Source organism: Ictidomys tridecemlineatus, chromosome 5 (assembly GCF_052094955.1).
Source record: "Ictidomys tridecemlineatus isolate mIctTri1 chromosome 5, mIctTri1.hap1, whole genome shotgun sequence".
Taxonomy (NCBI): Eukaryota; Metazoa; Chordata; class Mammalia; order Rodentia; family Sciuridae; genus Ictidomys; species Ictidomys tridecemlineatus.
Window position 1 is genome coordinate 17318311 of NC_135481.1, and position 27367 is coordinate 17345677.

The 27367-nt window shown below is 50.6% G+C and overlaps 1 protein-coding gene and 1 long non-coding RNA gene across 14 annotated transcripts in view; one reads left to right on the forward strand and one right to left on the reverse strand.

Moving 5' to 3' along the window:
* The window catches only part of Megf11 (multiple EGF like domains 11), a 322486-nt gene that overhangs the window by 223193 nt on the left and 71926 nt on the right, over positions 1 to 27367 (forward strand). For all 13 annotated transcript variants that reach the window (XM_021727705.3, XM_078049438.1, XM_078049436.1 and 10 more), the window contains 2 exons: positions 24893 to 25139; positions 26382 to 26502. In XM_021727705.3, coding sequence (XP_021583380.2) covers positions 24893 to 25139; positions 26382 to 26502 — 368 coding nt within the window. The remainder of the gene's footprint in view (positions 1 to 24892; positions 25140 to 26381; positions 26503 to 27367) is intronic.
* Positions 61 to 9501, reverse strand: LOC144377715 (uncharacterized). The gene is made up of 3 exons (XR_013438735.1): positions 9132 to 9501; positions 7649 to 8391; positions 61 to 5749 (listed from the first exon to the last, which is right to left on the reverse strand). It is a non-coding gene; the product is annotated as an uncharacterized LOC144377715 (long non-coding RNA).

Consider the following 27367-nt stretch of genomic DNA (forward strand, 5'->3'; position numbering starts at 1 on the left):
TTGATTATTTAATTGAAAAAAGTTAGAATTTTGAAAGAAAACAGCTTTTTTTTCTGTCCATTATTTTATATTCTTTATTCACAATCATACCTTATTTTATCATCTTAGTGTATATATATATATATGGACTGTGGTATTGTGTCCTCTTTTCTCTCAACAGTACAGCATAATCATTCTTTTGTCACATAATTAACTTTTTTAATGGCTGCATAATATTCTCCATCTATGCCATAATCTGCCTAACCAAATCCCTTTCGTTGGCCACTTAAGTTGATTAATAATTATTATTATTATAGGATGATAAGGATGATAGATATCATTATAACAATTATTTTATTAATCAACTTTATTGTTATTGTTATTATAGCTAAATTCACTGGGTCCCTCCTCACAGTTTGCACCCTGGACTGCACGTGCATTATTTCATCTAAACCTCACAGCAATCCTATGAAGCAGGTGCCATTATGATCTCCCTCTGATGGGGAAACTGAGACTTGGAGGAGTTAAGTGACCTGTCCAAGGTCACACCAGGCTCATAGGAAGCTGGGGATCTTGAGTACAGCATGCTCCACTTCCTGCTTCTCCTCATTCACGTAGGCAGGTGGCCGAGCTCGGCTCCTGCATCTCACTTTCTCTTCCCCAGATATCATTTTACCCACGGGGAAACTGAGCTCTGCAGGGACGAAGCTGAGGTCCTGTAAGACCTTGGCCCAGGTCCTACAACCAGGCCAGGGCATATCCAACTCCTTCCTTTTCGGCTCCCTGTCTCCTCGCTGTTTCCTTGGGGCCTTCTGAAATCTTATGGTGGGCAGAGCCATCCCTGTAAGGACATCTGTCCCCACCTGGGTACAGGTGAAGTCGCTGAGGAGCCAAGCTGTTACTGTCCTGTCTGGCATTTGTACACCAGGTATGGGGCGATCATCCCTATGAGCACTCCTGACAGCCCCTTTATGCACACCCCCATATCATGCCAGTGAGTGTGAGATCATGCCAGTGAGCGTGAAATCATGCCAGTGAGTGTGAGATCATGCCAGTGAGTGTGAGATCATGCCAGTGAGCGTGAGATCATGCCAGTGAGCGTGAGATCATGCCAGTGAGTGTGAGATCATGCCAGTGAGTGTGAGATCATGCCAGTGAGTGTGAGCGCCTGCAGACCAGCTCTCTGGCTGGGGAATTCCCTCCCTTCACCTAATGTTTATCCCCGTCAGGAGCGGACCTCCTGACCGTATTCTTGAGAGTGGTTTTCTCCATATTTATTTCACCAAGATGCAGGGGACATGCCGCTCATGTGGGCTGGGCCCCAGTTATTTGGGCTGTGGGTTGTGAGCAATCTCAGTGGCTCCCATTTTTTTCCTCCCCCATTTAAGAAAACAACCAGTCAGGCAAGCACTAGGGAAATTAGCATGAGCTTACAACCTTGACACTTCTGTTATTTAGTATGAAAAATAAATTATTCACCAGCCTGGTACTGTGTTAGCAGCACATCACTTGTGACAAACCCCACGCTCCATTGTGTTCTGCTGGTTTGTTGTGCACAGCACCACAGGAAGAGCACTGGTCTAAAATACACAGATTGTTCCTCAAATTATTTTCTAAAATACATGCAGTATGGGGCAAACTCTTTCAAGGCTCCTTTTTCCACCTTTTGTTCAGAAACCAAATATTATCAGCATTTTCACTTACTAGATTCCGCTCAGTAGCCCACTCCGCCACTTTCTTCCACCCTGTGATGCCTCTCCTTCCCGGGAAGGGTCACTGGGACTTGAAGAAGACGGTCTTGAGTCACAGATGGGAACCTGCCTGGCACAGCCTTCCAGCCCTGTCGTTCACACCGTCACCTCCTCCTCCACCTCCTCTTCCCACCCCACAATCTGCATCCCTGGCCCCTGGGAAGGAGTCCCCCCGGATGCTCTGTCTTCTCAGAATGAGGTACACGGTCCCCAATGACTGTCAGGAAGTATCGTTAAGGGACCAGTCTTCCCTCCACAGGTAATTTACAGCACTTGTGTGCTGTAAAAAAAGTTAGTTTGAAGTGTTCTCTAACCAACTTAATTACCACAAGCCTCCTTCTGAAGATCGTTCCAGCTAGTTGAATATTAATCTGCAATTCAAAGAGTCCCCAGGCACAGATTGCAAGATCTCATACACACAAGTAATTAAGACCACGGGTAGACAGACTCCAAGGAACCAGGGATTTTCTCCCAGAACAGAGGAGTCACAAGCTCTGTGAACTTTAGGTGACGGTGCTGTCCTTTTGCCAGCCTCCCAAGCTCACCCAATGTCCAGTTTGGGACAGGAATTCAGGTGTGGGTACTTCAAGGATTCTAAAACAGGGTGTAGTCAGACTGAGGCAGGATGATAGAGTGGACTGAGAGTCCAAAGTCTGTAACTCTTTCACATTGGGCAAGTCACTGTCCCCTAAGAGCATCCTCAACTACAAAGGAAGGAAGCTGGGTCAGACTGTGATTTGGGGTGTGGTGGGGGTGCGGGTGTGTATTTCTCATTCCTGACCTAGCATCTACACACTGTTCAGCTGACACAAAGTGGGTAGATTTCCACTTTTGCTCTGAAGAAAGATTGAAGGAGGGCCAAGCAGGCAGGACTCAGGGACCTCTTTCTCAGCCATTCCCCTGCTCCCGAGAACATCTCCACTTCTGTCTTATATTCAGAGCTCTGCAGAAGGTTTCACTTAAAGAAAAAGAAAGGAGTCTCATGTTTTGCTTTTTAAAAAAATCACTGAAAACCACTGTCTGCCATGATGCATGTGCTTCCTGTCACCTGGTGGCCTCAGAGTATAGGACCCCTTGCCAGCCCTGGACTCTTGGTTGGACACTTCACTCTCCCACACACCCTGCCTGGAAACGGCAGGACAAAGTGCTGCAAAAGGGTCTGAGGACTCCATCCTGCCTCCCTGCAGCAAGAGACTGCCTCTGATTGGTTCATGCTTTCCCCCAGCACCCAAGCCCCACCCACCCTTTTGCCACCACTACACCTAAAACAAGTGCAGAGCCCTGGGTCCACCCTCAGTAGATAGTTGTTGCCTGGGCAAAGGGGTCGTGAGAATGTGCCATCTGAGTCATCATCGTGTCCATGTTTACCTTAGCATGGATGCTTGGAAATTATTCAGCTGTTCCACAACAAGAACTATAGCAGGGAATCAAAATATTTGATTGAGGGGAATTCGTTTGACTTCGGTTGGAATGCCTGACAAGGCATGTGTGTGTGTGTGTGTGTGTGTGTGTGTGTGTGTGTGTCTTATTTTCCCAGAGTGGTTCCAAGTGTGGGCTTGGCTATTGCTTGAGGCTAAGCTGTGCATAAACCTCATGCTGATCATGACGCATGTGAACACTGCCATCACCATGAGGAGGTGGCCAGGGCTGGCAAGAGGGCCTGGTGACTCACCTGTGCCCACCCATGAGCCTTCCTAAGTCAGCATACGCCATGCCAGCACAGTGACCCCTGAGCCCCAAGCAGGTCAGCAGTGTGCAGCCACCAAGTCAGAAGCTGAGTTAGCCTTGCTGGTAGCCGCTGAGCCAGCAGAGGAGGAATTCAAAGCAGGCCGATATGGAGAATGTGATGAGGTCTCTGGGTGAGGGAGGGGAGCGGGCTCATTTGTTTGCAAGGCTGGGTCAGCTGGCTCCGATTCCTATGCTTCCCAGGAAAGCATGAAGGTGCCTCTCCCATTGCGTGTCCATGTGTGCATGTCCCCTTTTCTTGGAGATTGGACAGACTGCCAGTGGGGGCTGCCAATGGGCTGCTGTCCTGAGCTCATCCCAGCCTGGAGCCCATTCTTCTCTGCCGGCCACTCTAGTCTTTAGAAAGGGCTTTTACATACAGGTTGCTTAATGTCATTCAGATATCTTATTCCTGGGATGTAGACTAGAACAAAAGTCAGAATGACAACAGCAATTAATTTTCCTGTCGAGGATGCCAGCAGCAGCGGGTGGCACCAGGCCAGAGCCAAGGAGCCCAACAGAACAGGGAGATCTCAAACGCACAGCCCTGGAGTCTCTCTGGAACCTCTGGGCACACTGTGTATAAGTCACTCCCATTTCAAGGTTCAGCCACATGTGGAGACGAGAGGGGAGGAGAGTCTACTTTCAGGACCTCAGTGTTTGGCCCTTCCCATCAGAGATGCAGTCAAAGTGAAGCGTCTGGTTGGCCCCCTCCTCATGACCCTCAGAGAGATCCAGGCTGGCATCGCTCTGGCTCCATGGCCTCAGAGAACTCATTGGGGAAAAGTCCAGGGCCTGGGTAAGTAGAAGATGAGAGCTGGCAGGAACCAAGTGCATCCTGCATTCCAGAGTCGTGGCAACCAGGGTCACATTGCCTGAGGCCCTGCAGCTGAAACACTGGCCTCCTGGTCCAGCATCTCTTCACTGCTCTGTCCGGCCTCCCTTCTCCCCTCGGAGTGATATCAAATTGGGTATGTGTGTGTGATTCTTCTCATCCTTATCTCACTCACAGTTCTGTGAGGTCTGGCCTCGTTGTCCCCATTTTGCAGACGGTGAATGCCAAACTTCACAAAGATTAAATACCATCATCATAGAGTGCTACAGGTTAGCTCTTTGACATCCAATTTCAATTTACTTTTATAACCATCCTGGTGGACATGTTTTAGAATACCCGTTTTTCATGAGAGAAAACATAGGGTTGGGAAGGTAAAGTGACTTTCCCAAGTCACACAGCTAGTCCGCAGATCAGTTGGACTTGAGCCCAGCTACTCTTCACTGTATGAACAGGCAAGTGGCGGAGCCAAGGCCAAATGTGGGGCCTTGACACTCAGCCTGCCAACCCTTTATGCTGCCCCAGGGCAGGAGCCCCATTTCCCTGACAAGGAGACTGCCCCTCGCTCAGCGAGTAGAATGACACCAGAGGATCCTTTCCACTTAGAGATGCTTTGCTCCCCACCTCCCCCTGGAAAGCCTGTGAGGCTTGCAAATGTCACCAGGCGCCATCTGAAAAGGTTTTCATTTACTCCCAGGGAAGCCAACTGGACAGTTTTTCTGAAAATTTTCTCCAGGGTCCTTTCAGCTTAACCAGTCCCCAATACTCACTGCCCTCTTTGTTCCCCACCCTGAGAGATTGTTCCACTCCAGATTACTGGAGCAGAAATCATAACAGTATCACCAGTTAATAATTATATTGCACTTAAGCAATTTTGCAGACATGTTTCCAGCATTTGCCCACCTGGTGAAATGACCTCCACTTGGCAGGTGATGGATCAGAGGCGGGATTTGCAGCCTGTCAGGGACTGTGATAGGACTCAGTCCCAAGCCTTCTGGTTCCCACTGCAGAGTTTTTCAGCATAAGGTTGGAAAAGACAAGCAAAGACTAGCAGAAGGCAGAGCAGGGAGAAGTTTCAGCAAAGCAAGCGCCAGAACCCCCTCTATGAAGGGATGACTGTCATTTTGGTCACCAGAAAGTCCTGGAAATTGGAGCATTATTTTGTAGCGTGGAGCAACAAGAATGGAAGAAAGTATTGCTGTGCTTGCCATGATCTGTGTTCAAAAATTCATTCATGTGGAATTCAGCACCAAGGACAGCCCCCTGCAGAAAGCTGATAGCCCTGAATGTTATAAGCCTGGAGAACTGGGAAGTGTCCCCTCAGTTCACAGTCCAACCTGTACCCTCTGCTTCCACAATATGTAGCGCTTCTTTGGCCTCTGCTTGAACACCTTCTGCAATGGGGATCTTACAATCCCCAAACTCCATCCATGAAAGATGACGCCTTCAAAGATGGTGCCACCTATAGCAAGTGCAAAATCAGGGAAATGGTTAATGCTCAGAAGAGAGTCAACAAATTCCTTTTTTAAATTACAGAGTATTTTGTGACATACCAAAAAGAATTGAAAAAATAATATGAAAAAGACCCACCGCCCAGATTAAACAAATACTAGCATTTACAGTATTCCTTGAATCCTTTCATTAAAAAGAAAATGTTACAAAAATATTTGAAGTCCCATTTGTGCCCCTTTGTGTGGATTGAATATTCCTCCCTCCCTTTCTTCCCAGGGATCATCTATATGGACATTAAGACCCTTCTATCCAGAAAGCTGTTTCAGGGCCAGAAGGGTTCCTGCAGGCCTCCTTTTCCAATCCCCTCAATTAACAGATGAGGAAACCAAGGCCGGAAGAGAGGACTTCAGATCTCAGCGTTGTTCCTAGGTCCTATGGCCATTATCCTCTCAGCTTTTGAAGTAGGGTGGGATGGGATAAGGATGTCCATTTTACAGGCCATTGGGTTGTTCAATTGCCTTTTTGACTCTCCACCTCAACTCCAATATATCAAGTCACCCTGTGCTGCATGTGGACAGCCAACTAGGAGGGGAATCCTAGTTGGCTCACCCATTTTCCACATGGAGAATTTGAGTCATGGTTCAGATCATCGAATGATAAGGTGAATCCAATCAACTTGCCCTGGTGGGGGGATGATGGAGGAGGGGGAAGGCTAGGCCTAACTGAATGTCAGACCATCATGATCATGGACTTGAGCCTCAAGTCACTGTGAAGCCACAGGAAGGCTCTAGGCAAGCAGTGACCTCATCAGACTGGTCACTGGGGAAAGGTCCTTCTAGAAGTTAGGCAGAGGTAGCACTGAGGGGATAGGCTAGAAGTGGGTTCTGGCTTAGCAGCTTGTTCTACCATCTACAGCTGCTTGTGCCGCTCTCTCCTGGTGCTGTTGGGTTGTTAGGCAGATTCCCACCACACAGGCCCGCTTCCCCACCCCACACCCTCCACATTCAGCCACTCTCAGGGATGGAAAACTTGTTTCCATGAGCCACTGGAAGAACATGGCAAAGAAGGGAGAGCATTGTAACCCTCTCTCACACTTGGCAAGGAAAGGCAGACAAAGGCGGGCATTTGGGACTCTTCGTCTCTGGCCTGCATCTGATCAGCTCAAGTTTTGTGGAAGAAGCATCCCTGGGCCCTCCCGAGACCTGTTCTAGGCTCAGCATTGCCCCTAGTTTTTCATTTACTCTTTCTGGGTCTCTGTTTCTTCACCCTCAAGGGGACAACTAGACTGGCTGGTGGCTGAGGTGTCTGTGGTCCTGATACCTCATGCTTAGTGCTCTTCCCCCTGGATGTGTCACCTATGGGGCTTTTGACTCTGAGGTCCGCAGCTAGTCTGCTCAACCCTGACCCTCCATGATCAAGGCTGTAACCCCATCCACTTGGCGTTTCTCAAGTGCTAGGCCCTGGGCAAGTTCTGGCAATCATGTTTACTCAGTACCACCGCCCTGCCGCGTAGGTGCTATTATTTTTATTTGACTTCAGAGAGGAGCTGAGGCACGGAACATTTTAAGAATTTGTCCAAGATCACTCTGCAGTACCAGGATGTGAGCCTTCGTCTATTGGTCTTTACCCCTCGTGCCCAGCCCCAAGCTCTGCCAGACCAGGTCCCCATAGTAGGGTCTTTTCTCACATAGGTGCGAAAAGCTTGTCTATAAGAGCCTTCTTTCTGCTGCCCTAAATGATGACAGACAGACAGCCATCTAGAACTAACTGTAGTGTTAACTTTGCTTTGAAACCCTCTGCAAGCTCCCCATCTGCAGACAGCTGGGGCCGTGAGCTCATGAAGTGTCAGAAGATTGTCCCCACAATCCAGATGCAAGCAAAAAAAACCCAAAAAAACCAAAAAACTCACCATCAGTGGCCTTTACACGGAGTTGGAAGGTCCAGGTTCACCCAATCCCAATGTCTCATTTTAAGGTCCCCATTTCGGCACCCCCCACACCCCCCGCCATATTCAATGAGCTGTCAGTTAGGCATCCAACCCCCTGACAGGAGAGGACCACAGAGCCCTCAGCCCAGGTTCAAAGATGTTCTAACTATGCGCCTGGGTTTATCCTGGTTCCCTTGTCAGAGGCCTGGCTTTGAAAGTAAAATGCTTTAAAAGGAAGAGAAGAAAACCCCACACGTTGGTTGGAGAGGCCTGCTGTGCCCGTAGGTTCAGACATCCAGTTCCCACAGGCTGCCACCCGCATCTCCCAGCGTGCCAGTCTGGGGCAGTTTCACCTTGTCCTCGGTGCCCCAGCTCCAGGCCCAGCCACTGGGGAGAGGGGGAGAGGAAGAGAGGCGGTGGGGCAGAGGAGAAGGGGGTGATGGTGGGGACAGTCAGAGCTAGAAGTGGAGACAGGTAGAGGGCCACGGAGAGACACTAGGAGAAACAGCTTCTGGGTCTCTCATCCTGAGCCACAGCTTAAGAAGGAGCTTTGCAGTCATTCCAGATATTCTGATTCTTGATGGTGACAGCATCCTCTCCTGGGCTCTGAAGTTCTGAGGCCTGAGGGGATCCCAATGGTTCCAGCCTGAGGCAGTGTCCCTTCTTCCTCTCCTCGCTTACACCAGCTAGCCAGAGTCACTGGGTACAGATGTTTAGGTTGTGCACTGCAGAGACCCAGAGAAACTTTTGTGGAGGGATATGGCTGGGTGTGGGAACTCCAGCCCTCCCAGCAGCATCCGGAGAAGCAGGGGCCTCTCTGGGCACACTCAGGCCACCCACTCACTGGCAAGTTGGGAAAGTTGCTCCCCATCTTGACTCCTCCTAGTCACCCCTCCTAGGCCCTTTGTGACCTCTCTAAGGCCAATTTCTGTTCCCTTCTTTCAGCTCTAAATCTTATAAGGTTAGAGAACCTGAGAGTCTCCAGCCAGACTCTCCTGCCGGTTCTTTCCCTGCAGCGCAGGAGGGGCCTTCCTACCCCCAGGCCTTCCCCAGCCCCTCCCTTGTCTGAGCCCACTCTTCCTCCCACCCAGTTCTCAAACCTCATCCTCCAGTTTCCCAGTCCTGGCCACCCCTCTTCTGAGGATGTCTGCCTTTGCCTCTCCCTGTCCACTAGCTCCTTGGCTTCTAGTGTGATTTATCTTTTGTCCCAAGTCACTGGGCTTCCCCCATCCCCACCCCCATGGGGACCTGAGGGGAGGAACCACGTCACCAGTTTTTTTATCCCTATCTCCTTAACCATTTCTCACATAGAATTTATTGGTGAATCATAATTCAAAACAACAAATATTAATATTGAGCCCCTAATACATGCCAGACAGGCAGTCAGGCCTGTGTACACAGCGGGGACAAATAGACCTGGTCCCTGCCGCTGAGGCTCTGGATTCCTGGACAGTTCAGCACTCACCTCTATATGCCGAAGGCTGCCCCAGACACACCTGCAGCTCCGCCAAGGCACAGGTCACAGAGCTCGCAGGGTGAGCCAGAGAGCCAGGCCCACCCGCAGCCCGGCCAGGGCCAGGATCCAGAGGCCCCTGGAGAAGAGCCCGGGCTTCCTTGGCCCTGGATTGGGGCAGTCTGAGGCCACGTTCTGCACTGCATTAATCCCAGAGGTGCAGGTGGAATTCAGCTGCAGTGGCACTTTCCCCCCTTGCCTGTCCACGTCCCCTTGCCCCTGCCTCCTGCAGGGTCTGCTTCTGGGGAAGCCCAAACAGATCATCCTTCTGAAGGCATATAGAGCCAGGTGATGACGATAATGACCTGTTATTAATCCCCAGACTAATTCGGCTGCTGAGTGAGTTAACCCTGCCCATCACAGGACAGCTTGATGGATGGCTTTGTTTATCTGCTCATTTATCTCCACATTTTCCTCCTGTTTTGTGGAATCGTCCAACACCTCCTTCTCGCAGTCATGGAATACGGTACCACTGCACCCTGTCCTGGTGACAGCTCAATCAGGCTCAGGAGAGCTGTTTCGTAGGTGAGATGAAGAAGCTAAACCTGAGCAGGTAGAGAGGCTGCCCAAGGTCCCACAGGTGGAAAAGGGCGGGGGGGGGGGGGTCCCCGTGCAGGCCTGTGGAATTCTGCAGCTTGACCTGGTGGGGTGAGAGCCCCTGGGAAAGCAAAAGGCAAGCGCTGCTGGGTGCTTAGAATGAGTGGGGCACCCTCAGGACGCCCCCCAGAAAGAGGAGTTCATCGGAGCTTTGGTGGGAAGGTGGCTTTCAAGAGCTGGGGAAGCCCCTTCTGTGTGTGGGGTCTGCAGGATCCAGAAGGAGTGACAGGAAGAGGTGCTTTGGAGGAGGCTGGGCCCTGTCTCACAGAATGGGGAGAGGCTGGTGCTGAGCCTGCGCCTCTTCTAAACAACATGCATTAGATTCCCTCTCAAGTCCCCAGTCCCCAGAGCTCAAAGGATGATTCGGAAGCATAAAATGTAGATGTCCTGCTTAATGAGGCTGCCAGCTGCTGCTGCCAGCCATGCCTACAGTCACCAGAAACCCTAAGGGTCATTAGCACCATCTCCCCTGCTCAGTGCAGCTCTGGGAGGGGCTTGGCCTCCACCATGCTCCCCAGCCTCCTCCCTCCACAGCATCCTAGCCGCACAGAACCTACCAAGGCCACTATCTGCCCTCTGACCTCCCAGCAACTGGCAAACTCAGCACCCACTTTTAGCAATGAGTGAGACGGACTTCAGGGGTCATTGCTCGGCACCCAGAGACATAAATAGCAAGGGGAGCTCTATCTGGGGAGGCCTCTGCCTCTCCTAAAGAGGGCCACTGAGGTTTATGAGATCTCAGTTTGTTACAACTGTCAGCACATTTTCTGAGTCACCTGGACACCAAGGAGTCCTTACTGCCCTGATGGGGGCTCTTCTTCCCCAGGCACCCAGGCCTCCTGCTCCTCTGCCTGCAGGTGGACTGCCTCCCCGGCACTGGGCCGCGCTGGGAGCGAATCAGAGGGGCAGAGGGGCTGCGGCTGTCTTTCTTTCTCTCTTTCACTAAGCCAGGGGCTCCAGGCCCACCCAGAGCAATGAGGGCTGCAGAGAGGCGCTATCTCCCTCTTGGTGCTGGGTCACAAACCCTGCCACAGGGAAGTCACAAGAGAACCTTCAAGTACTTCCTGTTGCTCTCAAAACAGACTCCTTGCCACAGCCACCCTCCTCCCCTCGCTGAGTGTACCCCGCCCCAGGTCACCTTCCACCTTCCAAGCTGTGACTCTGCCAAGCCTTTCCCTGCCACAGAGCCTTTGCCCATGCTCTTTCTTCCAGAAGGTTCTTCTCACTTCTCGCTCTTCCCATGGCTGCCACCTTCTTGTCCTTTAGCCCTCAGAGTCCACGGCACGTCCTTGGAGAAGTCTTCCCTTTCCTCCCAGGTGAAAGGAGGCCACCCTCATAGTTTTCTGTTAAGCTTTTGTTTATACCTTCAGACCCTTATGCAAAATCATAATTACCTACCTACCTGTTAATGTCTTCACTCATCCAGCCAATATTTAGTGAGCTTCTACTATATGCCAGACTGCAGGCAGGACTGGGCTAGGTGTTGGGGATACAGAAGTAAATAAAACAAGGCCCCACCTCATGGAGCCAGCATTCTAGGGCTAGTCCCAGACAATGAAGGAAAGACAAAAATAAATAATATCAGATCATGTCAGTGCTATAAAGCAAAGATAAAGCTGGGGGTGGGCAGTGGGGAGGGACTTGGAAAGCATGGTCCAAAAAGGCTCCCAGGAGGTGATTTTGCTGATTGTTTCTCTGCAGCTGGATTCCAGGAAAGTAGCAAGGGCACATTATGCCCCACTCCATCCCTAGTACCCGGGACATAGTAGGTGTTCGATAAAGTTTTATTGAGTGAATGAACAAGTGAGCAGTGCATAAGACCTCTCTCCACTGAGCAGAAGTGTCTTTCTTTGGCCTCATCCTTAGCAAGTCTCAGGAGCAGCCAGTCCCCATCCTTTGATAATAACTCTTGGTAGACAGGGTGGTCATTTGTCACTCACCCCTGGACCTCCTCTCCAGGGAAACCAGAGGTTGTCACCAGCAGTGATGGATTGAGTGTCACCTTTGCCTGGCAGGCCAAGCTGGTAGCTGCTCTCAAAATCCCTCTCCCACTCCAGGTCAAATGGACCATGACAGAAATGACACAAATAACAAGACAGGGTGAGCAGGAGGTCCCGAACTAAGGAGATGTGGCTTTCCGCTGAGAGGAGGACCTGGATCAAGTAAAGGAGTCGTGCCTGGAGAAGGGTGAGTGGAGCCCGAAGGGTGTCCACTCTTCTGCAAAATAGACTGGGGCCTCAGGAAAGCTGCTTCAACTACTGTGGGTCTCAGTCTGTCCATCTGAGCAATGGGAGTGCCAGTCTTTGCTTTGGGGACCCCTAAACTTAGGAGTGCTTGGGAAGGCCAAAAGTGCTCTGTAGATAAACAGGGTTATTCCAAATAGCAAATTTCCTACAGCATTTAAAGGGTAAGTTAACCTCACCAGGTCTTATAGGAACAGTTACATGAAGCAGACAAATTTCATTGGTTGGATTCATTTTGAAGATTCTGATTTTGCCTGTAATTCATTGGACCCTGTTGTGCAGAAATCCAGAGCACATGCACGGGCTCCGAGAGCCACACTTTTCTTCCTCCTCTGGACTCACTCTTCTCCACATCCCTGCTCCCCCAGGTGATTCAGAGATAGAAGAAGTCTTGGGGACCATCTGGGGCTGGTTTCTTTATTTTACATTTTTTTTAAAGAGAGAGAGAGAGAGAGAGAGAGAGAGAATTTTAATATTTATTTTTATTTTTCAGCAGACACAACATCTTTGTTGGTATGTGGTGCTGAGGATCGAACCCAGGCCGCACGCATGCCAGGCGAGCACGCTACCGCTTGAGCCACATCCCCAGTCCTATTTTACATTTTTTTGAAGATCCAAAGAAATGGTGTGACTTGACAAAGACCGTACAGAGTCAGCAGAGGGCTAGACTGATCCCCAGTGTCCATGACTCCCAGATCAGGCCTGAGGCAGGAAAAGACAGAGGTCAGGAGCTTCCATAGGACCATGGTGACATTGATATGTTCTGCTTAGATGGGTTGATTTCCTCTCTGTATCTCAGTTTGCTCATCTACCAGACATTACAGGGTCATTGGAGGATTTAGTAAGATATGACCTATGAAGAGCCCAGACAGTGCCCACTGCCTGTTAGCTGCCACTGTCTTGGCCATAGCCAGTGGCCACCAAGGACTTGACAGCTATGGCCGACTGTGGGTGTCCTGCTCTTCTAGTTGGTACTTTGAGTTCTGTCCTTGGTTATACTTATCATCCTCAAGTTCCTGGTCCCTTAGGTAGCACAGCAGCCTTAGGAAGTCCACAGAACTTCTCCAAGGACATGAAAAGGACTAGGACTTTGCCCAGCCAGAGATCCCCAGGGAAGCCATCTGCAAACCTGTCCCGCTCAGCTCTTCACCTCTCCAGTCCAGCCCACTTGTATTCAAAGTGCTCTATGGAGCGGGGTGTGGTGGCTCGCACCTGTAATCCCAGTGGCTTGGGAGGCTGAGGCAGGAGGATCCCAAGTTCAAAGCCAGCCTCAGCAATTTAGTGAGGCCCTAAGCAATTTAGCAAGACCCTGTCTGTAAATAAAATATTACAAAAGGGCTGGGGGGGGGGCGTGGCTCAGTGGTTAAGCAGCCCTGGGTTCCATCCCCAGTACTATAAAGCAGCAGCAGCAGAGAGCTCCATGGACCTACAAATCAGCCCCAGCAGCTGTTATAAGCCACCAAGATAAGAAACTGAGAGTCCGTGTTTGGAGTTGTTAATAAGGACAGCAACGTTGACATTTCGAGGAAAGCCAGGCACAGGGCTGAGGGACTCCTCTCACTACAGGCTAACATGGGTGTGTCACGCGCTCGTGGTGGGTCCCAGGTGGTGTGAACAGCAGAGTCTTGCTCTGTTAGGACCATGTATTGGTCTGTGGGCGACTGGAAACCAGAAACAAAGTGAGACAACTGGCCCTCCCCCTCGGGCAGAGACGTGCGCTGTCCAGCCTTCACTCGGCCTGCCTCCCAGGCTCTCTGCACCCGCTCCTTGGCCGACTGTCCCCAGCCCGGCCTTCTCCCTGCCTTTACTCATTCCAGTTCCTCCATCAGACTGTTTCGCACCACTAAAGTCCTGTTCCTTCTCATGATCTTCCATGGACTCCAGTTCTGCAGGCCCTCAGGGCGGGTCAGCCCTACCCAGCCCCACCCCGCCCCCACCTCCCACAGCACCCTGCCCTCCAGCAAACCCATCCCCCACTGTGCTATAGGACCCTGCAACTGGCTCTGACCCATCTGTGGCCCCTGGGGGTGGCCAAGCCCACTTTCCTTTCCTTTCACTGGTCTTAGTGAGGTTCTTCCAAGCTGAAAAAGCAGGGCTAGGCTCCAGGTGCTGCCTCTGCCACAAGGACAAGTGGCTCAGCTGTGAATCCCTTTCCTTGGGGCAGTTGTCTCATGGAAACCCTGTGGGATGATCAGCAGAGCTGGCGAGCTGGGGAGAGCGCTTCTACCTTTGTGATAGCAACTTCCAGGATGATCCCGGCATGCGGGGTGAAGGACGCCAGGTCCAACCTGCCCCTGCCCATGGCCTTCTGGTTGGCTCTGCATGTAGGCTGCCCAGATCCAGGGGACCCTGGCCTGCTTTCTCTCTCCTGGCATCTGTGAACTCTCGCCCTGCCTGGGGCAGCTTCAGCATAACCAGCCTCAGTCTCCTCTTGCACCTTAGGAGAGATGTCACCAGGGCCACAGGCAGCCAGGCCTAGTTCTGTGTGGGCCAGGAGGGCGCCAGGCCTCTGCTTTGCTGTTTTTCTCTGCTTCCTGAATGTCCTGTTGGGGGTTCAGCCCGACAGGAAGTTCCCTGAGTAGAGACCAGAGTCCCATGGTGCCTCCCCAGGAGGAGAGGACTGCGGGACCCTGCAGTGGCTGTTGAGTGAGACTGAGGGACTCAGAAGGCCCCCAGTGAGACCTATGGAAGAACGTTCTGACTGAGAGAAGTTTAACACAGGCATTTTAAGTAAGAAATTAGGTTTCCGCACACTCTTCCCATTTTTGCTGCTTTATCATGAGAGAGACCAACAGGAAGCTCAGCAGCCCTGGAGCTGTGGAAGGGCGTCGGAGGTCCTGCCAGGCCCCACCTCCACACCCCAGGCACAGGGCACTGTGGGCGCCATGGGCCGTTGCTTGGTGCACACGTCCATCTGGGCAAATTCTGTTCGGCACAGATCCAGAAAGGGGCCCGAGGCCCATGGCCGTGCCAGGGAGAGGCTCTTTCCTCCAGACCAGACCTCACTGTGGAAGCGAGGGGGAGGGAATGCCACGGTGGGGAAACGGGAGCTCACTCCCCACAGGAGACTTGGACCCCCAAGGAAACCTTCCCCCTGCGTTCCCGCTCCAACCCTGTGTTCCCTTCCCTTGGAGTGCATATGGGGCGCGTAGCTGGGTGGGGGTGTCTCATTCCACACTGGAGAAAACAGTCACCAAATCCCCTTTGATCTCCCCCTATCCCCAACCTGAGGTTAGCTCAAGAATTTTGGAAGGGAGGGAAGGGGTGGACTCTGGGGAGGGCGCAGGGCCTGTGGCCCCCTGGTGAGCCTGCTGTATCTGCCTGCTGCCTTTGAAAGGCTCTTCCAAAGAGGTGATTCCTTTGTGCACAGATGTGATTTATGAGGCTTTCTAGGCAAATTGTGGAGATAAATGGTCTTTGGGGCTGGGAGGCTTCAAAGGCTGTGTGTGGGCAGATCAGAGCAGCCGTGGGCTGGCCCTTGCTTAAAGCCTGTAGGAGGGAGGGGCTGCTGGACACACAACGTGGGCAGCCAGCCCCTGAGGCAATTTGGGACAGTAGCAGCTTGCCTCTCCCCAGGCCACCCTGACTCATTGCTGTCCAGGGATACGCAGAAGTGCCAGGGTCATGGAGGCCCGTTCATCCCAGAGATGGGTGCAGTCACAGGCAGAGGTTTGACACAGATTTTAGGACAGCAGGGAGGGTCAGCATGGGGACTCCAGCAGGAGACCACAGAGGCTGCCCATCTCTCTGATCAGTGTGGCCCAGCCGCCTGGCGAAGGCCCCAGAGCCTCACTCTTCTCCTGCCTCCAACTTGTGACCCAGACGGGCTGCCCACTCTCTGGGGTTGGCACCCCCTTCTGAATGAGAAGGTCACAGGTCTAACCCCCCAGCGTTCCAGCTCCATGCTTCCAGGGCCTTTGGGGGCCTTGTTCTCTGTAGCTGTTTGGGAAACAAGCGAGAGATCACCCTGGCTGGGAGGTGGAGGGCGAGTACCCACCTTCACCTAACCACAGCCCCTTCTTCTTTCAAATGGGGAGAACCAAGTATTCTGAGGAGTGTGGCTTAAACAGAACAAGATGACAGCCGCCTGGTCTCTAAGCCCCACTTTCTATTCCTCCCCGTTATCTCTCCATGCAATATGGTGGCATTCTGTATCCAGAGCTGTCCTTGATGAGAGAGAGAGAGAGAGAGAGAGAGAGAGAGAGAGAGAGAGAGAGAGAGAGGGAGAGAGACCCCCTGATAAGGTCCCTGAAGTTGATAAATTTGACTTTCACACCTTCTCATCTCCTCTCTCCTAACTCAGGCTAATACACACACACACACCCCTTCTTAATCTGGCTCCAGATCTGCTAATTGCCACTCGGATATTAACAGATAGTTGAGGTATTAATGGCTGATAATGCCTCGTGATGGGATCGGCACCCCCACACCTACACAAACACGAGCCTGTTGGCATTTTAATTGGGATTCTTCCCTGCCACCTTCCACCCCGTGGAGTCCTAACCATGCAAAAACCCCGGCTGGCTTCCTAGCTCTGGGAAAACCCTGGTGACCCTGCCCACTCCCTCCTGGTATTCTGATGGTGAGACTTGTGAAAGGACGGATGGCTGGAGCTGGGCAGCCAAGTGGGGGGATGATGAGGATGGTCATGGGCTGAAGCCACTGCCTTGGCTCAGGGCATTTTAATGGCCCCCTTGCCTTTGTTCCCTCCTCTTTCCCAGCTACCCCCAGACTCTACCTGCTTCAGACATCCTGATCCCAAGTCCCACAGGGGGGCATGCCCGCCACTTACAGTTGCCCCAGCAGCAACCAGTCCAAGCCCCTCCCGCCTCCCCACTTTCTCATGGGGCAGTGACTTCCATTAGCTTGTCTTTGTGGAGTCCTCAGCCCTTCGCACACAGTGGGACTCAATATCTGGTGATCATATGGTTCTCTCCTCTTCTAAAAGTAGGGGTCAGGTAGATAGACAGGGCCTGCTAGTTTTAAGTCCAGCCCTCCAGTTTATTTGCTATGAAGCCACAAGCAAGTCACTCAATCTTTCTGGCTCTGTCACAGAGTGGGACCTTCCGGGAAACTGAGGCAGCACAACCCCCACCCCCCACTTCCAACCCTGAATCTTGAGGTTGAATTAGAAAGATCTCAGACATGTTGCTCAGAATAACAGGAATGAGTTTATTGAAGGGATAGGAACAGGGAAAGGGGACACTCTCAAGGGAGACAGCGAGTCCTCCCAGAGAGAAGGACAATGTGCCTCTCCTGTACCCCAGTTTTATTGAGGATCCCATAGAGGTTTCCAGAGAGTCCCACCCGGGTCCACCTCTTGGCTTTGATTGACAGGAGGGTGACATCAAATTTTCAAGTCCCCACTGTCATGGCAACTCTAAGTCACCTTGTCCCATGCTGGCCAGTTTTAATTGGATTTTTAACCATACATTCCTACAGGCTTAATTGTTAGGAGGAATTATCCTTATCTCCCTGAGTTTCAGGATCTCATCCCAAAGTGTCCCCCTTCAGGGGGACATTATTTGGGGCCTGCATTTCTCCTGCAGTGAACAGGTCATTTGCTGAAGAACGTGTCATAGCCTGTCCACTTAGGCCGGGCAGGGCTGCAGGCAAATCGCTTCTCAGAAAAGAAAGCATGTGGGCGTCAGCACCATGGGTCCATTTTACAGAATGATTCTTTTAACCTCTTGTTCCCACCATCCTCAACTGTCTGTCCTCTAACAGCTCAAACCTGTAAAACGTGTTCTGCAGGGAGAGGCGCCTGAGAGAAGTCAAAACTATGAGGAAGAAAGTAAGTCGTATCTGACTCAACTTTGCCTTTTGTAATCAGAGGTGATTTTGCGTGCCTCCCCTGACCCCCCACTGGAAGGGAACATTTGTCAGTATCGGGAGCCACTTTGGGTTGTCACAGTTGTGTGTGTGTGTGTGTGTGTGTGTGTGTGTGTGTGTGTGTCAGGGGGTACTACCGACATCTAGAGGGCTGAGAGGTTGCTGAACACCCTACAATGCACAGGACAGCCTCACAACAAGGAATTTTCTGGATAGTGCCAAGGTTGAGAAACCCTGATTTAGTTCCTTAATGTACGTGGAACTCAGTTTTCTCAGCTGGATAATGGGTGCTACCCCACTCACATGTGTTCCTCAACTCCTGCAACAGGCAGGGAATGAATAAAAGGCACAGAGTATCAAGGGCAAAATGAACTGGGCCAGGTGTGAACGCGGCTGCTCCCCCTCGAGTGCTCAGGGCCAGGGCTTCTCCCCTGTGTGTGTCCTCACACCTGGGCCCCTGTGACCCCCGGAGACAGAAGGGGCTCAGAGGTTCAGCCTGCATTCAGCACAGCACTGGGAGCCTCAGCCTCCCCTCGGAGGTGAAGGGGGACGTAGAGTGTGCGTGAGGGACCCAGAGGAGGTAGCTCGTGTAATAAATAGATCACTGAGAGCTAATGATGCCTCATTATAATCCTGTGCTGTCAGCATCTTCTAGGCTTAGGGACTGTGTCGGGAGATCTGGGGTTCAATCCTGGCCCCTCGGTCTATTAATATTTAATTCCAACCATCTAAGTGGTGGAAAGAGAGGGGACTGAGCCACGGCTCAGCTCGAGCTCGGTAGCCACCTCGCATTTGTCTTCCACATGAAGACAAAAACGCACCTTCCACCTCCACCTCTGGCGCATTTTTCATGTGGGGACATGAAGCAACAGGGCATAGAATCACACCATATTTGGACTGGAAGATATTTGGACCCCAGCATTGACCTACTAGTGCTTCTAAGCGGTGTCCCCACTGGCATTTGGAAGGCACAGTTCTGCAACTGTGCATAAATGTCCCCTATCATTTGTGACATCCTAATGCCTACACACACACCATTTCCAGGTGCCCTCTGGAGGAGGGTTACCTACTCCAGGCAAGAATCATTGATCCAAATCTGTCCTCCACAGGTGTGAGAACAGGAGCCCCGAGAGGGGTGGGTGCTGCCCCAAGATTGCACAGCTTCAGTTCCAACTCACCCGCCAATGCCCCCTTGGAGTTGCATCACAGGTCTGAAAGAGTGGAGGGTTTGGCCTCTGAGAACTCGACTGTGCTTTTATTGGGACAAGTCCGTTGACAAATGGCCTCTCCCTGGGAAGTCACTTTATTTATCGACTGGAGTGGTTTCAGGCAGCTGCACCTCCATCTCTGCTTTGGTGCCTGCTGCTCTGTAGACTCTGGAGCAATCCCATGACTTGGTATCCCCTGCCTCTTCTCAGGGGCATGGTGACCATGGATGGTTTCTGTGACTGCATCAAGCCTTTCCATGGCTGGGGTGGGGGCCACGGCCCAGGCCACAGTACAAACTAGGCAGCTCAGGGTCAGGGCTTCTAGGTCCATGTCAGCCCCTTGCACTTCACTGCTGTGGAACGCTCCTCCTGGCTGAGACTCAGGAGTCCAGTCTGTAGATGGGAAGGACCAGCCTTCTCTCCCACTCCCACATTGGCCCAGCATCCTCCTGCCCACTTCTCTGAGAGGACCAGTGAGAACAGAGATAATGGGAAGAAGGCAATTTTGGACCAAAGAGCTTTCCAGAGGCCCTATTTGACCCCACTGCCCCTGGATGATTAAATCAGCATGGTCCAAGGCAGTCCAGGCATGAGTGCTTCTTAAAGTGTCCCCAGTGATGCCAACGTGCAGCCAGATTAAGGCTTGTGGGGTGGTGACTATTGGTAGCCGAGAGACAGGCTGGCCAGGCCCCTGATCAATGTTGTGGGCAGCTCTTCCTGTGCCCAGCTGGGTGGGACAGTGTGTGTGTGTTATCGGTGAATCACAAAACCCCAGGTCCCTTCTACCCCCAGTCCAGGGAGACTCCAGGGCTAATGAAAGAGAATTGGACAAAAGGCAATTTATACAGAAACTTACATAGTTTCTGTAAAGAAGTTTATACAAGCCAGGCACATTGGCAGATGCCTGTAATCCCAGCACTCAGGAGGCTGAGGCAGGAGGATTGCAAGTTCAAACCCAGCCTCAGGAACTTAGCAATTTAGCTAAATAAAATATTTTAAAAGGGTGGGGATGTGGTTCAGTGGTTAAGTGCCCCTGGGTTCAATCCCCAGTAGCAAAAAAAAAAAAAAAAAAAAAAAGCCTATATAAAAGTGGTGGGAAAAAAATGGTTGCCAACCAAATGATTTTTCCTAATAAAAGTAGAAAAGTCAATAAAGGCATAGAGAATATATACCTAGTGTCCCTTTAATAAATGATCCTCAGGAACTCAAAAAGGTATTTGTGATTCAATCTCCAGCACTTCAAACACAAAAACAAAATACCAAGGTTCATAGATAGCAGCATTATTCACAATAGTCGATAAGGGGAAACGCCCCAATATTCATCAACTGATAAATGGGTAATACAGAATGGGAAACGCACATACAATGGATACCACTCAGTCATTAAAATGAATGAAGTTCTGATCATGCCACAACATTGATGAGCCTTGAAAACATTATACTAAGTGGAATAAGCCAGACACAAAAAGACTGATATGATTCCACTCATATGAAATATCTAGAATAGGCATATATGCACATCAAGAAAGGAAACTAGGGCTGGGGTTGTGGCTCAGTGGTAGAGCGCTTGGCTAGCACACGTGAGCACTGGGTTGGATCCCCGGCACCACATAAAAACTAAGTAAACAAAATAAAGCTATGGTGTCCATCTACAAACATTTTTAGAAAGAAAATTAAATTCTCCCGGTGGCTAAAGGGTTGGAGTAGGGAGTTATTGCTTAATTGCTGATGGAATTTCTTTTGGGGGAATGGAAAAGTTTGTAAGTGGTGAAGTTAAGGCACACACGCTGTGAGTGTAATTAATGCCACGGGGTCATACACTTAAAAGGATGAAAATGGAAAATTTATGTTCCATATCTTTTAATATGGTAAGAAAATTCTGAATAAATCAATCAATAAAGTAACTCAAGAAAATCAAATTATGGGAAATAGGGTCACCTGTGGAAAACCTGGGACCCATGACAACCATCCACACACAAACCCACTTCTGAATAAGGCATTCATGGAGAGTCCTGTCTCTATGGATTATTGAGGAGGGCTGATTAAGCCCAGGCTGGCTGCCAGAGTCCCAGGTCCCTCTCCCATTAACACCAGGCCACACCCAGCAGGACAGCAGGTATTTGCAGCTCAGACTCCCAGTCACTCTCCAGCTGTGGCACCTGGACAAGTTATTTAACCCCTCAGAGCCTCTCTTCCTTGTCTGCAAGATGGAAATAATAATATCACTTGCTACAATAAGGGAGAAACACCCACTGTCTACCTTTGTCTCATGGCCTGGCCCTCGGGAACCGCCTCATCAATGGTAGGCACCAGCTGAGAAGCCACTGAGAAGCCACTCCCCCCACCATGGGGTACCAGGAGCCCACAAGGCTGAATCCCAGAGTCTGACGTGGTCAGCAGGGAGGGGGGACTCTTTAGTCATACACTCTGGGTGCCCCTTAAGCGTTTAATAGCTGCCCAGAGAAGACATAGCCACTTAAAAAATCAGCCAGGGCCAAATATAATTAGAAGGAGAGTCTGTGGCAGGAGAAAAAAAAAAGAAAATACTTGTTTGATGGGGTGACAGTCCAAGGCCAAGTTGGAAAGAGTTTGCGATTTTCTGTAGAAGAATGCAACATCCTGTTGTAATTATAGTGATGATGATTTTTAATTCACCTTCAGCAGAGTAGACAATTGACCTGCTGCAGCTCTGCCTCATTTCTCTGTCATTGCTGGGGAATGGGATGTTTTTAAGTGAATTTTCTAGATAACTGAAGTTTATCTCTGTGAACCCTAACATTCTTTTCCATTTACACTCCAGGGAGAAATTTCTCTGGGATGGATTACATATATCCCTGCTTCCCTAATTAGAATATTCTAAATTGGGTGTAATCTTTTCCTGTCAATTTAGATATGAGGGGCTATTGGCCCTTTTATTAATGGTTCCAAGTAGCTTTGCTTGTTTAGTCTCCACATATTTTCCATTTATTTCCATGGTTTCCCACTGTGCACAGAGCTCTTCCCACACATTTTAGGAGCCCCATAAAACATACACAAGTGGGCATAAGCACCCGTGTGCTCACGCACCAGTCTATGGTGTGAGAAACCAGAGCGTCAGGCTGCGTAGACGGGTGTGTGCATGTGCTTCTCTAATCCCCTGAGCCGCCTTTGCTAGGGCACTTCCACAAAGTGCTGGGTCTTCTCCAGCAGCCCTGCCCCTGCTAGACTGAACTCCAAGAGGCAGGGCCCCTTCCAGCACTCATGGAGCTTGGGAAATGTGGAGTGGGAAAGAAGAGGAATCGAGATGCCCAAGTGTTACTACATGGGCTTTGTGATGATGTTCCGCTTTCCTTATCAGAGGGAGTTCTGTTTCCTACTGGGTTTTTGCTGGGCCAGAAAGAATGGAGGTCACCTGATAAGCAAAGAGTAGCTGTGTGCGCTGGGATGCATCAAGGACAAACGGGCTTTGGACTCCAGTGATTTTCTACAAAATCAAGATCTTAGGGCATAACTGTGTTCCCAACAAATGAAGAGAATCCCTTGTTCTGCATCCTGAGGTTGTTCACAGTGCTGAGCAGAGAGGAGGTGGTCAGGCTCTGTGGTATCCCTGGCCTTTTGCTCTGTAGCTGCCATCCTGTCCTCAATGCCACCTATAAGTTTCTCTCCTCAGAATATCCTCCAGAAAGTGTTCCATTTACCTGTAGCAGAGAGCGGGAACCACAAGACCTGGGCCCGCCCTTGCCATAACCTTGGTCAATCACTTAACTCCTCTGACCCTTTATATCCCCATCTGTAAACTGGGGAAATAATAAAATCTAAATCAAATTTTGCTAACGTACATAAAGCTTTCAGAATGGCACACAGCACATAGCATTTAAAATGTGGTTGTCATTATTACAATGGAGTCAATGGTACCTTAAGCTTATGTGAATCAAGCATACATGTTTGGCAACAGAGAGAGTGAGAAATGCCTCAGCAGTAATTCTGCTAGTCTGTGTCCCCAAAACAGGGCAGGGTGGGGCTATGTGGGACTGCTACTGTCACTCTGTCCTGTGAGCCTCTTTCAGTTTGAGTAGAGGTTGTAACTATAAAAGGACTTGATTTTTGCCTTGTTGTAACACCAAGTGGGAAGTGTGGGGTGTGGATCACTCATAATTTGTCATCTTAGTTTGTGTAAATATTTGGGGCGGGAATGAAGAAGGGATATAGAGTAGATAATTGTCTCACTATAGCTCTGCCTCATTTCTCTGTCATTGCTGGGGAATGGGATGTTTTTAAGTGAATTTTAAGTTGGGGATTTTAATTTTTAAGTTGGGGATTCTGGGACTTAGGAGTTCTGTCTTCTAAAGGATAATGGGCCAGGATCCATGACTTTGACTATCTGACCTGAGTGAACTAGTGGGAGGGACAGGTAAGAGATTGGTGGGGCTGATGGAATGATCCTTTCAAACAACTCTCTGGCCCCCAAAGAACCCAGGTTCTCGCCAGCCACTCTCACCTTGTACTCTTGCGCATGCCCCACACTGGAGTGCCACTGTATCTGGCCATACTGAGCCTACCCCATGACACCTTCCTGATCTTACTCAACTGCCTAGTTCCTCTCTGAGTGTCTAAATTCTAGAAATCAGGGACACAATGATCAACTGCTCATCTGTGTCTTCAAGCAGTGGAGTAAGGAGCCATTCCAGCTTGCTCAGGACCAAGGTACCTCCTGGAATGTGGGACTTTTAGTACTGAAAGCAAGACTGGTGGTCACTCTATCAGGCAGTCAAATGAGACAGCCCACTGGAGATGCTTTCTGTCCTAGGAAGCCTCACCTGATCTCCTAGCTGGGGACGAACTTTCTCTCCACTGAACTTCTCCTAGAACATTATTTGTGCCTGTCCATGCCTCAGCTCACACCCCACCCTCCCTCCAGAATTCAGGGGAATTAAACTATGGTGCAGATACCTTGCTATTGTGTGTCCTGTACATACCAGGTGAGGGTCAGAATGGAAGGTGGCAGCAGGCAGTGTGATCTTCCCGGAGCTCACCGTTCCTCCCCTTTCCACTGTTGTAGAGTGGATTTCTGTAAAGCTGGCTTAGCGATCACTCTGTGAAACATTTAATTACATATAAAGGTTTTAAAGACCCTCTCTAACCTCCCAGGGAAACCTTTCTTTTTCCTGCCTCCTCTGAAGCTGGCTGCTTGGGAAGTCATGAAATTGAACTGAAGATGAAGCAACCAGGGTGTAGGGTTACTGAAAGGGAAAAAGAGATACAAGGATGATGGGGAGATGGAGCCAGGAGAGGGGCAGGGGGTTGGCAGCGATGTTCCCAGAGTGAGGTGCAAGAGATGAGAAAACCCATGAGTGTGGGGAAGAGAGAGAAGAGGGCAGGAAAGAGTGAAATGGAGCTTGACTGAACTGGGGAGCAACTAAGAGGAGGAATAATGTCACGGAACAGAGGGGGGGTGGATGGGCTAAGAAGAGGTGTGACTGAGGGGAACAGAGAAAGACAGCCACCCAAGAAAAGTTTCAGAGATACAGGGAGGCAGTTTGTCACTTCAGCATTTCAATACAGGAGAGAGAGAGGCTTGGGGACACTCATTTGGTTGGGAGAGAATGGCCAGACGGTGAGAGGCTTTTTGAAGCTGTGCTGAGGGAACAAGGTCCCGGCGGTTTTCAGCTTGTGTGATTCTCTGGGTGGCTTGGTGGTAGAACTGGTGGAGGTTATGAGGCACCAAAGGTTATGAGGCACCTGGACACCCCTCGTGATGCAGACACGGGAAGGCCTCATCAGCATCGATTCCTGACCTCCTTTCTAAGGAAAGTCGGCGGGGAACCTTCAACCCTGACCATCCCTTCTCTTGCAGGCTGCGACAGCGACCACTGGGGTCCCCACTGCAGCAACCGGTGCCAGTGCCAGAACGGCGCCCTGTGCAACCCCATCACTGGCGCCTGCGTGTGTGCCGCCGGCTTCCGCGGGTGGCGCTGCGAGGAGCTCTGCGCGCCGGGCACCCACGGCAAGGGCTGCCAGCTGCCGTGCCAGTGCCGCCACGGGGCCAGCTGCGACCCTCGCACAGGGGAATGCCTCTGCGCACCTGGCTACACAGGCGTCTAGTGAGTAGAGCGAGGAGCGGAGCGGGGCGGGGCCGGGGCGGGGTGGAGTTGTCGCCCTCACCACAGCTGCACTGTGGTTCCAGGTTCCCAGCGCCTGGGCAGGATGAGTCTGGACAGTCCTGGCTGTGACATCTTCTGTCTGCTGACCCAAGTCCCGCAGAGTCTAAATGCCCAGACCTTGCCCACACAGGTCTCAGATCCAGATCTTGGGGTGACTCGGTCCACCTGAGACTGTGCCTGGGTGGCCTAAAGCGCTCATGTTGAACGGACTTCCCAGAGGGCACTTCCTGGTGAGAGGCTTCAGCCATTAGGTTGGAATTCTCTTCTGACCTGAAATCATATGCCTCTGCTCACCTGGAGCCTGACTGACCCTTCTAGGCCATTTGAGATATAGAGAGGGGTTGAGAGCCCTGGGCCTGTATCATGTGCAGATTTGGGAGGGTTACTGTGCCCTTTCCTTTCCCCACTTTCCCTTGTCAGACCCTAAATAGCCCTTCACCCCAGTTCCCTGGAATCTCCATATAGACAGAGGACCTCCAAGATTGCTTTACTGAGCCTTCTCACAGGTGATTGACTTTCTCCCCCTAATCCTCTTGAAGGTTCTGTGACCTCTCCAACAGCCCTAGATCCCAAGGGAGCAGCCAAGGATTCTGACCACAGAGACATCCTTGACTGAAGATTCTCCCTGCCCTAATGCCTGACCAGCTCCCAGGACCCTTTGAGCTAGAGGCCAGAGCCATTGGATGAAGATCCAAGGCTGAGACTCCATGTACATTCTCCCCTACACCTGGCAGAGAGCCTTTCAGAGCCTGGAAGAGGCATGTCCTAGATTCCTCTCTGAGTATAGGCAGATTCTTGAAGGCAGTGCCTTTGCTCAGGCTGTTCCTTCTGCCTGACATGCTCTTGAAATTAATTTCGCCAAGCCCCAAGAAAAATTCATTCCTCTTAGGAAAGTCTTCCTCAGCCTCCTCTTTTTCATACTAAGAACATTTAAGTCATCCCTCAAATACTGGCTCAAGTACAATATATTCCAGAATATTATATCTGAGCCCTGCTTCCCCTACTGGTAGGGAACAGTACTGCATCTCAGTTTACCCTGAGCCTAATACATTTACACCCAGTGTGTGGACACACTAATTCCTAAGTAACTTGCCTCCCAGGGAGCCCTGGATCATTGGGACTAGTAGCACTGGGGCAGAGATCTGAATGCTGCTATATCCAACACTGTATTTCTCCATGCAGCTGCGAGGAGCTGTGTCCCCCTGGGAGCCATGGAGCTCACTGTGAGCTGCGCTGCCCCTGCCAGAACGGGGGCACCTGTCACCACATCACTGGCGAGTGTGCCTGCCCTCCAGGTTGGACGGTAGGTGGGCTTTCAGGCTCAGGGTGGGACACTATAAAGGTCTAAGCATCTCTCACATGCATCTTAAAAAGTTAGATTCCCCTCCCGCCCTGAGTAGTCCCCCATTTATGGTCAGAAGGATTATTAGACTCTGTCAATGGTGTCATGGACACAGCTTGGAACCCTAGGTCTGCAATCTAAGTGCCATGTGGCCAAAGCTAGTTACTTAACCTCCCCGCTGTGATTTATCATGGGCAAAAGAGAGAAATTTTTCTCATGAGATTAGCTCTGTTGGGCTGAGGTTGTGGCTCAGTGGTGTAGCGCTTGCCTCACATGTTTGGGTTTGATCCTCAACACCACATAAAGATAAATAAATAAATAAATAGTACTGTTTCCATCTACAACTAAAAAAAAAAATAGAGAAAAATGTTTTTTTGGTTTTTTTTTTTAAAAAAGATTGTCTCTGTATTTGGGCATAGGTGCTCATATGAGCTACCAAAAATGGCAGAAGAGGCTAGGGAAGGAGAGACAGCAGGATATGGTTCACCTGAATTCATAATACTTTACCCCCTGTGTTCTCACACATCAGATACTGTGGGCCCCAGAATCTGTATTTTAATGACCATCCCAGGTGCTTCTGATGCAGTCTCAACCAACCCAGGACTTGTGTCTAGAACAACCATTGCAGGAAAGGGGGATAGGATTTACAACCTTAGAGGCCTAAATTCAGGTCTCGTGTCCAACATTGACCCTGAGAGAAAGCCTCAGTTTCCCTGGTGTCTGCATCCCCTGTGCAGAGCTGATGTAACAACAGTAAACACTGCCCTGCACGGCTGCCATGGTTGGCAAGAGCCTCAGAGGAGACCATGCACGTCTGAAGTCTTTG